Raw genomic sequence first — 17,550 nt, forward strand, 5'->3', positions numbered from 1 at the left:
ATTGCGGTGAAAGTATCCGCTTACTCTTCATGCTCATGCGATCTTAGTACTTTGTAAATAATCTTTAGACGTTTAAATAAAAAAAAAACTCCTGTTGATTGATTTGATTTTACGATGATAGTTTTTGGTCTTTTTTAGTATTTTTTTATTTATAAATATTATTTATTGTAAGTAATGATTTAATGTTTAATTGATATATTGATTTTAGTTTACAATTTTTGCCTTCAGGTTTCATTTGTGGTTTTAAATATAAATAATAAAAATATATTTCATGAAAGTTTGTGCGCCTTCGCAGAGTTGTGCAATGGAACTAAACTTTTAACCCTGTACGTATTTTAAAGATTTGTAGCAAAATTTAATCTAAATGAAATTAATTGAAATTTATCTAATCATGTAATTTTTTATACTCTGCAATTGTTTCTATATATATATATCGTAGTGCGTGAATTTGTTTCGATATCTGTTATCCCAATTATTCATGTTAGGTAAGGGCCATGAGGAGTTGCCACAGATGAATCCATTCATTGGTTGAAAAACCAATCGGCCTTGAGATTTGAACGGCGAACGCAACGGCAAATCTCTTCTCATGAAGCAAGAGACATGGAAAGGATAATCCGAATTGAACAGCTTTTTGTGCTTCATTACTTATACGTGACCTCAAGTAGTTTTTACAACAATTTTAAGTCGATCAATATTAACAAGACAAAAAAAACACCTATAGGAAAAATAAACAAAAATATATTTTTTATATTATAAACACTTCAATGTATATTATTCAAGTATTGTTTTGTATTACTAGCTACAACCTTTCCCATGTTTACAGTAAAGCTGTTTAAAGTAAAGGAATAATTACGGTAAAAGAATAATTAAAGTAATGAAGAATCGTGACGGTACGATAAATGTTCGTCTTTTGAGGCTATCCACGAATCAAACTATTTTTAGATGCCTTCATATGTGCTTAATTATACTATTTGCTATACATTTTACTAATTTACTACTATGTGTAACAAAAATCTTTGAACTATTTAATATTGCGCAAGAAAGTGAAAACTAACTTATATTACGAATAGTAAATTCTTAAATATATATCTCTTTTAGAATAAATTATTATAGAATATAATTCTACAAATCATTCGATTGCAGTGTGCGGGTTTGATTCTTTGAAGCGCACAGTTCTCCTTTATACGAATGTCGCCAAACACACTTTGCCAGTACCAGCCAGTAATATGGATCCGAGGCGTTGATCACTAACTATAGGCCTCATAAAAAGGCCCATCTTAGAGTCGTTCTTATATTCTCATCACTACGTATGACTGTGTCACTCTTCTTCGTCTTCAAAATCGTTTTATAGAGTACTATTTGCCAATAGTACTTAAAAATACTATTTGTGTTTAATATTTTTTTTTCTGTAGAAATTCTGAAGAGATTTTTTTATAAAACAGTTAATTATACAACTCTCTGGAAAACAGCTCATAATGAAATAGTACTATTTCATAGTAGTTTTCTTTCTCTACTCGTAGTATTTTTTCTACTCGTAGTAAGACATTTATCTTATAGTAGGCGACTATGGTCTGTAACGACGACGACGTGAAGGAGTAGCGGGATGGGTGGTTTATAGGATTGAATGTATAAGCATTTGTCGGTAAGAAGCTTAAAAGCTTTTCAATCATCCTGTATAAGGCGATCACTACAAAATATGTTAATTTAATAATTTTTTCCTTTAGGAATGCGCCAGACCAATAACTTCAGGAAGTACAAAGTCTGCATAAAATATAAAATATCTGTAAAATATAAAATGCAGTAATCGTATTTCTCAAAGATAAAAACAAATTGGATGCAGTTATATAAAGTAGAGTCCGTTTGCTGAAAATATCTGAAAATACTCTATAGTCTATAAACACATATCATTTCATGATGTTTTATCTCGTTGTCTTAACCAGCTTCAATGGTATAGGGATTAAACACAAGATCTAACGAACCCGATTTCAAACCCCCGTCGTCCAAGGATCTTTCTTTTCTATTTTCTCCATAAATGAATTTCTATGTGATGTCTAAACTTGCGTTATATGTATATTTCAAAATTATTGCGTATAATACGTATGTCGATGTTATTGAGGAATTAATTTTGCAATTATAATTTAGAGCTATAGATTATGTGTAAAAAATGTATCATTATCTTTTATCGGAGATTATAGGAGTATATTGTATTATCTCGTACAAAAAGGATTTATGTTGAATGTAGTTATATGAATCATATCTCGGGTTACGGACAGGTGTAAAAAGAGTGTCTTAATGTATTGCTAATGATATTTTATTTGTAACGAGGTAAATTATGTTGTCCTGGTACCCCCATGAGAAAATTAATGATGAAATATTTTGTAAATAAATTATGTATGTATGTTATTTTAAAATATAGATCTATCTATCTACTCTCTAACCTATTATAATGATCGATATATTTTAACGCTTACTGGTCCGCGTTTGATCACCACCTCATCTTGTAAAAAGCGACGATTTGGTCGAAGATGAAGTACACATTACTCTGATACCTTATGCACTCTGACCCTAAAGACACTTGGGTTATAATTCTCAGAAGCAGAGCTATAATTCACAGGATTGTATCTAAATATATTTTTATACTACGTTATTTTTAAAGTTAGTTAATTACTTAGAATTTATTCAATGCTGGATGTATATAGGTCACCCCCATAAATTTCCGACTGAACCGGTAGGAAATAGCTCACATCAAATTTCTTCAAACAACCTTAACTTACGTCAGCCTTCAGGGTGCCCGACCAACGCTGTCCTTGCGAACTCCTATAAATTTACAATTTCCCCTATAAATTTACTACAAAACCTGTTACAAATGAGCTGCATTCAGGGTTTTCCGTCGGCCTTTACAAGGTCGTCTGTTTATTTTGTCTGTGAACGTCTTACTTGCCGTTCCGTGGTCTTCTCTCCAGAACTTTAAGGCCTCAGCGGCTATCTATTCTTCGCGATACGTGGCTTGACTATTGCTACTTAAACTTAATAATCCTCTGGACTATATCGGTTACTCTTGATTGTCTACTGATCTCCGATTTCCTAATTCGACTTTGTTGAACAACTTCAAGCTTAGCAGTCTCCGTGGCTCATTAAACAACTGTGAAATAGCCAATGAAGCCTAAATATAAACATTTGTGTAAATGATTATATTCAGTTAGTCGATTCATGTTAAAACAGTAAACAAATAAAGTTATATTGTGAACGAATTCTACAGAATTAAATAAAATAACAAACCTAATTGTGGTTTTGTGTAATACGACAAAAACGTATAGACACGTAATTGCGGTTCAGTCAATAACATTAGTAAATATCTAAATATAAACCGTACGTGTGTCAAGGGCTGCGTATGCCAGTGAATGTGTTAAACAGCTCATACTTCCCCCGTACTTGGCGCCTGATCAAGTTAAATGGACAGACCACGCGGTTTCCCACATACGCACTGGTATTATTAACATTTGGAAAGTAAGCAAAATCTAACGCATAGGCGCATAAAAATACAAATCTACTTCTAGAAGTAAGAAATAGAATAGGTTCATCATCGTCATCATCATTTCATACATAGTATTCCCCATAGATTTCCAATAGGATCGGTACGAAGCCACCAGAACCCAGCGATTTCGGGTGATCTTAACAAAGTCATATCAACCTTGTAATTTTATGTCCTATGCTGCTCTTGCAGACTCGTCGTCTCCAGTCCAGAACCTTCAGGTCCCATCGGCCTTCTGTTCTGCGCACTATATGACTTGCCCATTGCTATTTCAACTTGTATAGATTACACTCGTATAACTGATTCTATTTTTAAAACTAATAAATATCCCATCAAGTATGTAAACGCTTGTAAATGAAGTATAAATTATTAATTTATTCTATTTTTATATAACTTTTAAATAAAACAGCAAAACTCTTTTGTAATTGCATCTGTTTATCGATTTTTAATATTACTAACTAACATTTTTCCTCTTCGCATAATACAAAATATTGTTAAAATATTTCTGAACCAATAATAAATTGTATTATTTACAACTAATAGCTATAATTAGCATAAAAAGTAAGGCAATATCGATAATATTCTTTTTTAGTTAAACTTATCATCATTTAGCCGTTGGATGCCCACAGCTCAGACATAAACCTTCCATGTAAATTTTTAATAAAAAAGGGCCGTTTTCCGACGACATATAAAAGGTCATGTATCCCCGTCGTGGTTTGACGGCTCACACTGCGTTTGTTGGTCCGTGGTCTCATTTTACAACCTTAAGGCTCTAGCAGCTAAATGTTCTGTACTCTATGTGGCCTGCCCAAACAGTACTCTTCTACTAAAGGATCCTCCGCATTTTGATTTGGTCTAGTAAAGAAATCCCGATAATAGACACTTCAAGATTCGATAAGCGAAGGTTGCCAATGAGCCCGAAGTTAGATTTCACGGTTGTATATTTATTTCCGATTTATTAGGATATAATTAGTAATTTAGATATTGTTTTTAATGTTTTGAAATACATTCAAAATTAAACATAAACTAATATTTTATCTACGAAAGATGACGAAATCAACCGCATATTCATCCAACCGCAAACACGACCATCTATTTCTGTAACTTTTAAAAAATATTTTACAACTTTGTAAATCACAATAAACGAGACACGGATTATCTAAAGAAATTTTTGCCGTTAAAATCTATCCGAATGGTATTTATACTCTAGAGTTCAATGACCTTTTGTACTCCGTTATGACATTAATTAATACTCGTCTTTGACGCAACTTCCAACTAGTCCGTCACATTTATCATATTGTAAGAGTATTTTAATTACATTCTGGACTTAATTAGTAACAATTACAATGTAGCTTTAATACTCTTGTATTTTAAAGTGATTTCGTTTATTTTAATTACAATTTTAAAAATATAATATAGTATGACATTAAAAACAAAAATCAAATGTTGATATATACTTTAAAAAATTATAATCATATGTCAGTTTAATAATACATAATCACAACTAAAAAATAACAAGTTTACCTTAGTAAATAGACATTATAAAAAGAATTTCAAATGAAACGTTAACCATGTTTTTATAAGACGTTGAAAGTATCGATGCTATTTTAGTTAAATAACCTCAGATAATGTCTTTCTGTGAAGTGCTACAAAGTTTTTTCGGTTTTAATTGTTGTTGTATAATTGTCTAATAAATTCTATTAGTACTTTGTGAAAGTTACCGAAATGAATCATTGACCTGAAAAATCTAAATTATTCCTGTAATAGTTATGTAGGTAACGAATTTGAAAAAGGATAAATAACACTTCCAGTTTTTATTCTTATCACTATTGTCAACATCATCCTATAGACGCCGTCTGGGAGGCATGGTTATCAACCAAAGATCGCTACAAAGACCGGTCTTGGGCTACCCGTATCTTTACTTCCCGAGACCTGGTCTTCGGTTCACCGAGTGCCTACCCACGCCGTGTTTACCAACTCCATGTTCTATTATAACACATTAATTAAAATTTGGAACTGAATTCACCTTTGGCACAACCGTGATACGTGTTCTCAATTCGGTCAAGGAATCATTTCAATATGATATTATGTTCCAGAATTATTTATTCATGTAACTATTTATAATTCTAAATTACACAAAATATTTAAATAAAAATATTGTTGTAATGTAATACTTTTTTTTTATACAAATTCTACTCGAAAGTTTTTAAAATACGTTTAAACGAAGTCATGATATTATTTATAACTACAAGTTGAAGTAACGTAATTGTAATGACCTTATAAATTTGAAATCACCCAGTCTGAGCATCCGAGGAACGTCTGCTTAATATAGGATGGAGTTCGTCCTTAATTTTAATTACTGGAATGTCGAAGGATAAAGTAATAAAGAACTTTGTGTTTTTCTTTTGAATAACACATTTATTAGTATTCGCAGTGCTTTTTACACTTTTTTTGATGTATAAACAGATAATAAAAGAAAAGGTAACGCATGGCATGAATTATAAAAGTAATTTTGAATATATTTCGTAAAGAAAGTACTATAAACATAAGTTATGTGATAACATTTTTTCAGGCAAATGAATCCAGTACGAAGAACGAATTTTATTCTTGAATTATATTATATTTTCAAGGTGCTAAAATTTTATTGACTTGTAAATTTTTTTTGAATCATATATTTCACCTTAACATATCCCAAATCTAATAAGAAAAAAATGTTATTTCGGTTTTCTGATATGTCATGATTTGGTTTTATTAAGGTGTCCAACTTTAGAATCGTAGCGGGAAACGAATATAGCGCCCAAGACGAGGTTCATTTTCAAATTGTTTAATTTTCGTTTTGAGTTTTTATCTTTGTTTTGACACGTCAATCCCAGTTTGACAATAATCTTTAACACACTCAGCACATCTTTAACACGCCTAGCCCAGTATTCGTTCTAATAAAATTCGGTTAAGCTATAAATATTGACAAGAAAACAGAATTAATCCGTAACAAACTTTCTATTTATACTTATCCAGTTAGGATAAATTACACTAGGAGCGCAATTCATTGTCATGCTTTATTATAACTTAAAAATCATTCCCACAGGAACGAATTTTTAACATCTTTTTCATTGTATTACCGTACAAATTAACCTACAAATTAACTACTAATTTGAAAAAGCCTGTAGAAGGGCGTAACAAGATTATCTTTATTTCTAGTATTAACTTTATATACGTCGCTTATATACGTCTTCTTATATTTTTACGTTGACTACATTAACTTATTAATATGTACTATTTACCGTCATATCTTTTCATTTTCATTAACAGTTAGATAATAAAAGGCGTTTCCTCAGTCTAGTACCAGTCATGTCATTGATATGTAAATAATTCAATTTAAAAATGTATTTAGAATTAAATAATGAAAGGAAAATATATGTCTAAAAATAAATTGAAATGCACATTTCTAGATGCAGTTTTTATTTAGTGGTTTTCTAAGTAGTGTTATGAACGTTACTGCATTTCAATTGAAACAGTATCGTATCTCATTTAGTCACTATGTATATTAACAGCTTAAATTAGAAGACAAAATATGTTTAAAATTAGAAAATAAAACATAGTGTCGTTTTGTTAAAAACGGGATGTATCACTACTGGTGAATTCTAAAATAAAGTAACACCACCATTTTCCTTCTTTTGAGTTGGTTGTTTTGAATATAAAGTAAAGAACAAAGAAATTATCATTAGTATTAAAACACGGAATAACTTACCTCAGATTTTTGTTCAGTCTTTGTTCTTTTCGAGTCATTATTGTTTTTCGTTAAATTACTATTGCAATTTTTTAATGAACTTTGACCTTTTTTTCTTGATAATCCGGTATTTATGTTAGCTATTAAAAATAAACATGTATCTTAAATTAATAAAAATAATTAATCTTCATCGTTTCAACACAAAGACGCCCACTGCAAGACAGGCCGGGAATCGAACCCAGACCTACTATCGCAAGTTTAAGTCCTTACCGCTGGGCTATCATATTAACCATAATTAATATCTAGTTTTATAGTTTTGCTCATCACTCAATTTTAGTTGGATAAGTAAAAATCTCACGTTATCCCAAATTTAAAAAAGCGCAAGCGCCTTCTATCACTTTATTTACATACGAATGTCATTAATAAACACATTTGTTAAATCTTAAAATCATTATTTAGAAATATATACGATACGTAAATTGTTTATTATACGTAATGAATATCAGCGCAATCATAAAAATTAATAATTTGAATTTTGAAATATCGACGTCCATTTACAAAACGTATGTGTGTAATAATCTCTCGCCTCTGATCCTTATATAGCTAGATATAAATGTGAATCCTATCTTTGTTACGCCATCATTTATTGGGACATAATAATATAAGTGTATTCATAATGATGCAACAATCGCACATACAAGATTCAACACAACATAAAGCACTCATAAATGATAAAATTAATTGTACGTTCGACGTTTCAGCCAACAGACGACCACTGCATAGAGTAAGCTTCTCCCAAAGATAATCAGCACCATCATAATTGCAAAGCTTAGCGCATGGCGGTCCCAGTGTTGTGTTATTGTACGCAGAGAACACTGATGTCCACCCTCTGGAAACCTGTTTGTGAGCAGTGGCAATCCTATATAATTAATGCACAAAGTGTAAATTATATATGATTGTGTCTGCGGAATCGAACTCGCGACCTACGCAAGCCTCAGACCTCTACTGCTGGGCAACTCACTACTAGGAATTGGGGTGACCAGCTAAAATTGTACATTACTATTTTATGATTTGAAGTTAATTCAATAACTCATTGAATGAAGTTGTATGAATAATGAATTGTATTGTAGTTTTTTGATTAACAATTATTCCATCAATTCCTTTTAAAATAAAAAGCTATGACTGTAATTTACAACATAAAATGTATATTTTTATTATATAAATAATGACATACGTCTTCAAGAAACCCGTAGAACTTGTTATCTCTTATTTATATCTTTCATTTTATTTTACTTTTACTCGTTCAGAAAACTTAAAAACTAGTTGCATTTTAACAAGCAACTTGTAATAAGTAATAATCAATTAAATGAGTATTGAAAATGTTATAAGCAAAGGACAAAATATTATTATAAAAACTTTATTGTTAAATTTTGTATTTACATAACAGAAGTATATTATATATAAGTATCGTATGTTATAAATAATTTCATAAAAGTTTACAAAATATTTATCGTTTCTATAGTTAGTATTGTCACGTTGTTGTACTTAATACAAAAATTGAAGATCCAATAAAATAAAATAAAAAGAAGAGTATAAAATTAAAACAAAGTAAGAGAAAGCTTATAAAAAACAATAAATACTGATTATCCGAACTTATCGGTATTGGTCTCACGCACCGTACAAAGAAACAATCTTCATAGTAATATAATTTACTTTCTTCAAAATGTATACTTTTTTCTCGTCTCTAGGTAATTACATGTGGCGGGTGTTGCCGAAAGATCCAAGTCCAGCTTGTGAGGCACCCTTATTGTAACCCATTTGTAAATTCAATTCGGCATTGTGTGCCCTCAGTTGCTCTTCTGTAAATGTGCGCTCGTTCTTCTCCGCCATCTTCGGTCCGAGCTGAGGTCCATTCCATTCAGGGTGTTTCTGCGTCTATTTTGAAATATAAGATTTACACTTACTCTCTTTTATTTATTTTCAATTTATATATATAATAGAAAATAGGTCAAGAACTCAAAATTTTCGTTACAATCATCTAAAATAATAAATATGTACAATAATAATTATGAAATACTTACAATTCTACCCAATGCGTATAAGCAAAGTGTAACTTGAGGAATGTTACGTCTCTCAAAAAGATCGGCTGTCTGGAAAATTTCTTCTTCAGGCACTCCATACTTCTTAATGGCAGCCTGGAATCTGAAACAAGAATTTAAAAATAAACGGTTAAATACTACATCAACAATGTTAGCGTAAAATACTGTGAAAATTTATTGCTAGAATAATGTTAAAGTAAATATAGAATATATTTCACCTTTGTATATTTTCCATAAGCTGGAAGTTCGTGCCCCTTTCTTGGATCTTCTTTACGGATCCTGGTGAAAGTTTGTTGATGAGTTTACAAAGCACGACGCCATCCTTAAGGATATCTTCGTACGCGCCATTAGGCAAAGGTTCGCCTAATACTTGTCCAATCCATGTTAAAACTTCTTGTTCTTGATCCTTATTTCTAGCCTGTGAACGTTAAAATCTTGTTAATTATTTCAAAGGAGAACATGTTTTTGAACGTGCGCCATAAAATTTTCGTTCCAGTGCCAAGTAGTTGCCGTTTAATGGCAAAGCGGGCATATTCCAGTATCATCTCCGAAAATAACACAAACATATGAGCGTTATCTCCGTGAGATGCGTCTGGAACTGACGAGTTTAAAGGATGGTCAAGAACGCAGCTTAAATGACGCATATGTACCACAGAAGCTCACATTATTTAAGATGACCATTCTAGTATCTATTATTTATTTTAAGTTAGGTACAGACAATGAAACATTTATTACAATAATATTAAAACATGAAAACTTTTTGAGTGGGGCTTTGAAAGTGTGTTAATGTTTAGTTAAGAAAAACGAATCAACTATTCTTTTAATAATGGTAAATGGCTTGTGGATAATGAATGTTACATGGTATATAGAAAGTAACGTACAGGCATTTTGGTTGAATGTCCGAAGTTTTAGATCGCACTGATAGACCAGTATCCGCGTCGCTATCGCTAAGGAGACTGCGGCGGATCCCGCCCGCCCAAACAAGCGCTCTCGTCGGAGGCGGGTGACGTCATATCTATTTAATATACTTTTGAAGCGCGTACATATTAATATAGTTGTATATGTACGTCATATGTCGAAAGCGTGACGGTAGACATAAATAACATTACAAAAATAAACTTGTTAATCAAAGAAAACGATCAAAATGCATTAATATTTCATAAGGAAGCACATTAGAGTACCCATAATGACAAAGTACTCTCACTTCTTTAAAGATTTTACACCCTTTTACAATCAATATGTAAATTGTAAAAATAAATGTTATTTTTCATATTCACTAACTCCATTAAATATTTATCGCATTTTGAAGAATCTAAGTTTTATGGGCCTGTACGCTAGAAAGAAAAATATTAACAACTTTTTTATTACATGATAATATGTAACAAAACTTGATTTTTTTAAAAAGGGAAGACAATAAGATTTAGGTAGAGTCTTGCGCTATCAGTATTGGGACATTTTACGATTGAACAAAATTGCAATGATGACAATTGTAATGACTTGATTAATATACATCGAACTGCCAAAGTTCTTTCAGTTTCATCAAATTAACGAGCAATGACTTCAAGCTTGAGCTGTGAGAATTGGCGCTAAATTGATGTCACTCATCAGCTCTTGGCCGTTGCAAATATCTGAGTGGATAAACTTCCTAGTTCTTAAATTAGAATGTTTAAATAAATACATAAAATAATATTCAAAAACATTTAAAATTACATCAAATTGCGTAATCTTCGTTTTGAAAAACTGTGTATTTTCCATCACAATATTTCAAAGTCACATCTTAGAGTCTTTCTTAGATTCTTATAACTACGTAACAGTGTCACGTGAAAATACTTATTATTATATATATATATATTATATTATAGATATTCTATTTTAATCAAATATTTAGAGTACATAGCTGGAAAATTTAAAGTAAATAACTATTGCTCACTGATTATTTAAAAAAAAAACATTTAGTTATTTAACCTTCTGGAAATCCGGAAAGTCATTATGAAACAATGCTTTGTTATAGTACGTTTCTGTGTTTTTATTTTTGTTATTGTTATATATGCGCATTAATAAATTAAAGCAAATTTGAGACGTTCTACCCAACGAATAGACGACCATATTTACGTCGTATTGAAAATCTATGGAGTAATCCAACAGTGAATGTCTCACGACTGAAATGATGATGTTGAAATAAATATATCTAAAATAAAACACCTTTCTTTTTGAAAGTGAAAAATATCATATCAATATTAATTTTAAAATAAGATGAAGGCTGTATTGCAACAAAAGTAACACCTTCACAGTAATCGTTATTGAATCTTTTAAAAAGTACATACTAAAATCATCAAATAATGTATATTTATTACATCTGTTCTCCGATGAATATTCTGGAAGCTTGTTATTGCATCGAGCACTGATGTTATCACCGCTATTTTTACATTGGAAGCGTCTTCCGATTTGATATTTAGAGATTCTGTTTCCGGTTGTAAAGAAGTTTTGTCGAGTTACCAAAAATATGTATTACAGTTGATTACAACAAAATTAGGTGTGTATTTAAAACTACGTCAATTATGCTGGCAATGTCTGCCTGTTATTATTATATATAAGATATGTTACATACGTAGAGGGCGCATTGCCTATCATTTTTTTAAAAAAAGCGAAGCTCGAAGGCTCCCGTGGGCGTTTCAGTTCGGGCTGCACTCTACTTCTGTTTCACTGCCTTAGATCTTGTAATATACAACTCAAAAAGATAAACGAATAGTTCAATTTAACAGAGACTACATTTAGATTATAGACATTATAATGTCGAAGAAGGAATATAAAAAAGCTAATACTGGTAAAGCAACCTACATCGTATCAAAAAATAAATAAATACGTCTCTTGCTTGGCATGCAGAACAATAAGGAAATAATATACATAATATGTTAAACTGATTGAGTATAAAAAATAACATTTACTTCTTGCCGAAAAACTTTAGAACTTGAAAATAACGTATGCCATAAAACATAAAGCGGAAACAAAAAAGTGAATTAGCAAATCTTTGGATTTACTGTCATACTTTTTATTAGAATTTTCGAAATAATGTAATATTTTTTTATTTAATTTACTTTAATTATCTCAACCTAGAATAATGTTATGCATTATTTATTATAAGAAATCATAGAGAAATTTTCGAATAATTTGAAAAATAAATTTTTAGTCTATATGACATACTTGTACATTTTGTTAACTAAATTATTTATTTACTACAATATACGCTAGAGTTCGGGTAATATTTTTCCATGAATAATCGGATGTGATTTAAATTTATGAGACGAAACGTTCGGCAACATCGCATTGCGGCGCCGTTTTGAAAGGATCGTAAAATCTAACATTGTTGCGTGCAAAAAACTATGTATGCTAAGCCATTGGCAACATTTATTTTAGTTGCTTTTGAACGTAGGAACATTGATCCCGGCTGTCTCTGTGAGCTCACGGCATATGTTTTAAAAATGATTTAAGAATCAACTAATAAAAATAAATTTCTAACTATTTTCTTAACCATCCTGTAGTGTTTCGTAACCAGTACGTCAATATATATGTCATTTTTAAATTAAAACTCAAAATTCAAAATATCTATATTCAAATAGGCATTTAAATCGGCGATTATATGAATCCGTTAAGAAAAGCCGGCCGAAAACTCAATAATAGCCTCTTTTAAATAAAATTTAACAACTTTTCATGTGTAATTATAATATCATACATATAAATGAGTCACATTTTAACTGAGCAAAAAAATCTCTTTTGGTTATATTTTAATTAAGATGCTATTATTACGATTTTGAAAAATTAAACTGTTTTGATTAATTAAAGTTAATCTGAAATAGTAGTCAGAAGACCTTGTTACGGTCGTCGGAAAAAAGGTACAGGCCACTTCCAAACGGTCCTATTGGAAAACAATGGAGGAAACCTATGTTTAACAATGAAATGCTACACTTATCTAAGAACCAATTTCATATTTTTAAGCTCTAGAATTCGTATATTCACAAAATAAAAATAATAAAGTGTAAATAAATTTGGGTTGAGATCCAAAGCAAACGTTGTGTTATTTACAGATCATTGGTGACTTTATAAACATTTATGAAACAAAATATTTTTTTATTTTTTATGTTGACAGTAATTACCACGTTAAAGAGACATTATACTAAAATGTGAACGAGGATAAACAGAAACTATATCGCATACATTCGTATAAAACCATTAGTATTTTTTTATTTGAAAGTAAACATTTAAAATTATATTAATCAATTTTAAGGGGACAATGCTTTAAAATTTACACTTTTAATAATATAAACATGATCATCTTTAATTTCTTGTTAATTTAAAGTAATTTTATTTATCCTTAGTACTAAAAGTATATAAAAAATATAAATGTCAATCAAAGTTTTAAATGCAATAATTTTTCGAATAAAAAATTTTGACCAAAAAATGTTTTTTTTATTATATAGGATCGTTTGTTGTTTTAGTAGATATCACGGCGTTAACTTTTACTGAATGACAATAATAATTGACGTTAGCCAGCTTCTGGTTTCCACGGCTTCCTTTTTTACAATGCCTACCATCTTTTTTTTCGAAGTGACAAACAATTTAAAGATGTGAAATAAAAAATTAAAAACCAAATATGTATTATAGTATACACAAATAGCTCGTTATTAATTATTTTTCCGAGTTATCAATCTGCGTACATTGATCGTGATTGAATATTTGCTCATTTGCTTTCAATTAATTGATTGTACTCCTTATCCAAATATTAATAGTTACAAAAATAAAAAATAAAGTAATGATAAAATATCAAGAAAATCGCTTTTAAAATTCGAATAACTACATAAAAAATTATTATTATTTACTTACTGTCCCTACAGACTTTATTCAGGCAGAAATTAATATATGTTAATAAAATATACAATACATCTATGTTATTACTTATTTGAGTATAATAATTTACAATTAATTGCTTAAAGTTAAACAAAAAATATTTGAAGATAAGGTAGTATATGATTCTCATATCTTTCAATACACGCGTTAAGAATTGAAACATAAATAACATCGTTTAACTGCTTTCGTAAACGCGAAAATTAAATACGTAATATGATGTAATCTCCTCTCAACGAATGAACATACTAGTATTGTATAATTACAAACATGATTGGCACTAAGCCAAACTGAAAACGGAATCCATTACGCCACGTGTCGGAAAATGCCCGGCTATTTATTTTATAACGATCCCGGATTCAAATGTGATGTTGCTTATTTTTCTTAAAACGTTTTTACATCCGAGTAAAACTCGTTTATAAATCCGTACGGTATTGCCAGTCACTGTTCAGAATTGATCTATTTTAAAAAAGTACTTAAATTATAATTAAAAATGGTTGTTTCTATACAACGTATTTTTTGAATGATTATAGAAAAAAGATAAATATTTTTGCATTGAAATTGATTTATAACGTAATGATAACATAATAATAAAAAAGATTTCCAAATTCGGATTATTAGATATAAATTAATTATTGATAACTTACTGTCCTTTGCGCGGACAGAAGTTTTTTGCCTAACTCAGTTCAATAAAAAAAATGTATCGTATTTCATTGCTGAAAATGTACAATTCGTCATTGAAAAATTATTATAGCTTTTACACCTATAAATAATGAACTTACATAGTGGTTACTATACTTACAGTGAGGTTTTGTGACTAAGTTAACTAGTTACATCATTGTATGTCGACCATTTTTTACTTACAAAAAGAGAGATGGCTAATGGCGGTCTAAATTAATTTGCTAGGTTGAGGAGTATATATATAACCTTATCTCTCACAATGACAAGGAGAAGATGTGCCTTATATTAATCGAGGAAGATGTAAACAAATTGTTTTTAAATAACTGTAAGGAGGATTCACAACAACGGAACATGTTTTTAACAGATAATTCATCGTTTATGTTCGTATACGAATAGTGATAAAGGAAAAAGAAGCGCTTATATGATAATAATGTGCAATAAAGATGCAATTATTGACATTCATACGTATTTTTCTTTCCATACTTGGTTATCACTGTAAACTACAAGGTTATCTACTTTGTTTGTCACAGACAAGGGCAAGGGTGCGAATCAACATGTGAAACCGATTTACGAATTAACCAATGACTTAAAATTACACAAAACATCCCGTAATCGTTACAAAAAAAACAATTTCATCGTTTAATAAAAATTAATCATTTATAAACTTAAAATTTATCGCTTGATGTTCGTCTTCGTTACAATCTTGTCAAGTTCTGAATCATTCAGCCATCACTGTAATTGATACTCGTGAGGAATGCAGTCTTTATTTTTAACTAGGGAAAATAAACATGGTTACATCTTATTTATTAAACTTGTACAGATCCCACGCTTTTATAAAATGTAATTTATATTGCGAATGAAATGCAAATTTGTGCAATAGCGAATTCATATTTTTGAAGAAAAAAGACGTCAAAACTTTATGAATTTATTTACTAAGAAATTAGAGATGCTCCAATCTTATAGAATTGCTCGTATTCTTGAGGGGTGACTACGAGGCAGTTGACACTGCATGAGTAGGCCCTTCAACGAGTGGACCCACCACAAGTCAAGGTAACGGGCAGTCGCTGGATGCGAGTAGCGAAATACCGGTCAACGTATCGATTTTTAGAGTAAGCATGTGCCTTGCAGTGCATCTATTGACTGACATGGTAAATTTTTAAGAAAAACGATTTTGTCAGCCTATTTATTTATTTATTTACTTTATTGGAGATAGACAGTAACAAAAGGCAGTAAGAAAGTACAAACTTAGAAGCTTAGAAATATAAAATTAGTTACAGTTGTTACCTTAGAACTATCTCACTGAGAACATATGCGACTTCTCAGTGGCCAAATGTTATATCTGTTTTATGTGTAGTCCATATGAGCTACAACAATTTTATTGTTATAATTTATAAAGTTAAATACTTTTCTAGTTAACGCAAGATTTTATCGTATTGATAAATGGATAAAGTAGTTATTTAATTATTTAAATTCACAGTCATTATACACAATGTCGAGATAAAAACTATAACCTTTGTTATAATCATGTATTGAGAAATCTGTTTCTGAAAGTGAATCTTTATTTTCCTTGGTCACGCCATAACTTTGCAACGACTTAAAAAATATGCGTATAATTCATGAAATCTGAATAAGTCTTTATAGTTTACTCATTTGATAATTTACTATGAAATTCGCCCGTTTGATAGTTCACTTGCATTGGCCAGTACTTACCGATAACAAAATTAACTTATTTATTAAATTATTAACTAAGTGACCATAATCACTCATGTTATGTTGGAAAGGCCTCATTAATTAACGATAATCAAAACACGCCGGCGTTCCTCATTTAAAAGAAACAAAACCGATATATAAAATAGTACAGGTAAGTAATTATTTATTATTATTAAAATAAAAAGGAGGCAATAAAACCAAAAATATATCTTAGAAAAAAATAGGCAGATATAATTAAAATAGAAGTAATGTAATTAAATTGAAAATCATGTCTGTGATAAAATGTGATAACCTGTATTAAATAAGTATAAGAAATAAGAATACAAAAATTATATAACATAAAAATAAAGTATATATAATAGTGAAAAAAACTTGTGATATTTGAGGAACGAGGTGAAGGAAGAGAGGCAATGCATAAAGGAAAATTAGTATGTAGAGAAAAGCTAGAGAATTATGGGATGAAAGAAAAGGAAAGTTAGATCATATCATATCATCACGAATAAAAGAAGAGTAAAGAAATATAAAAGTATGTAAAAAATCAAAATGCAAATACCCTGTCCAATGTTATTAGATAGGCGAGTACGAGTGGTACCGCATTACAAGGACCATAAATGAAAAAAAAAAAACAGAATATAAATCATTGGAATTTTTTTATTGGAGTGCTACTGGCCAATAACTTTTGACTGTACAAAGCCTGTTCGGAAAGCAAGTACATAGATAAATAATTTAGAAAATTTAAATCGACAATGACTGACCATTTAAATTTAATATGCTATAAATATAACAATTAACCAACTTTGTAGAAAATTAACTGATTAAAAGAGTTAATTAAAAAAATGAGACAACAATTTTATATTGCAATTTAAACCAATTTTGTTTGTTGTTGAAGCCTACATAAAATT

General features: G+C 30.0%; 2 protein-coding genes across 2 annotated transcripts in view; one reads left to right on the top strand and one right to left on the bottom strand.

Annotated features, from left to right (window-relative positions):
* LOC137933088 (muscle-specific protein 20-like) overlaps positions 1 to 17,550 on the top strand; it is a 29,969-nt gene that overhangs the window by 5,227 nt on the left and 7,192 nt on the right. The window lies entirely within an intron of this gene.
* On the bottom strand, positions 8,711 to 10,345 carry LOC137933089 (myophilin). The gene is made up of 4 exons (XM_068776871.1): positions 10,240 to 10,345; positions 9,577 to 9,776; positions 9,341 to 9,461; positions 8,711 to 9,194 (listed from the first exon to the last, which is right to left on the bottom strand). Exons 1-4 carry the CDS (start codon positions 10,243 to 10,245, stop codon positions 9,012 to 9,014), a joined length of 510 nt encoding a protein of 169 aa, XP_068632972.1. The 5' UTR covers positions 10,246 to 10,345; the 3' UTR covers positions 8,711 to 9,011.

The sequence above is a fragment of the Battus philenor genome, unplaced genomic scaffold, assembly GCF_028537555.1.
Source record: "Battus philenor isolate CCGP_79_NKW_IND1 unplaced genomic scaffold, ilBatPhil1.0.hap1 SCAF_12, whole genome shotgun sequence".
NCBI lineage: Eukaryota > Metazoa > Arthropoda > Insecta > Lepidoptera > Papilionidae > Battus > Battus philenor.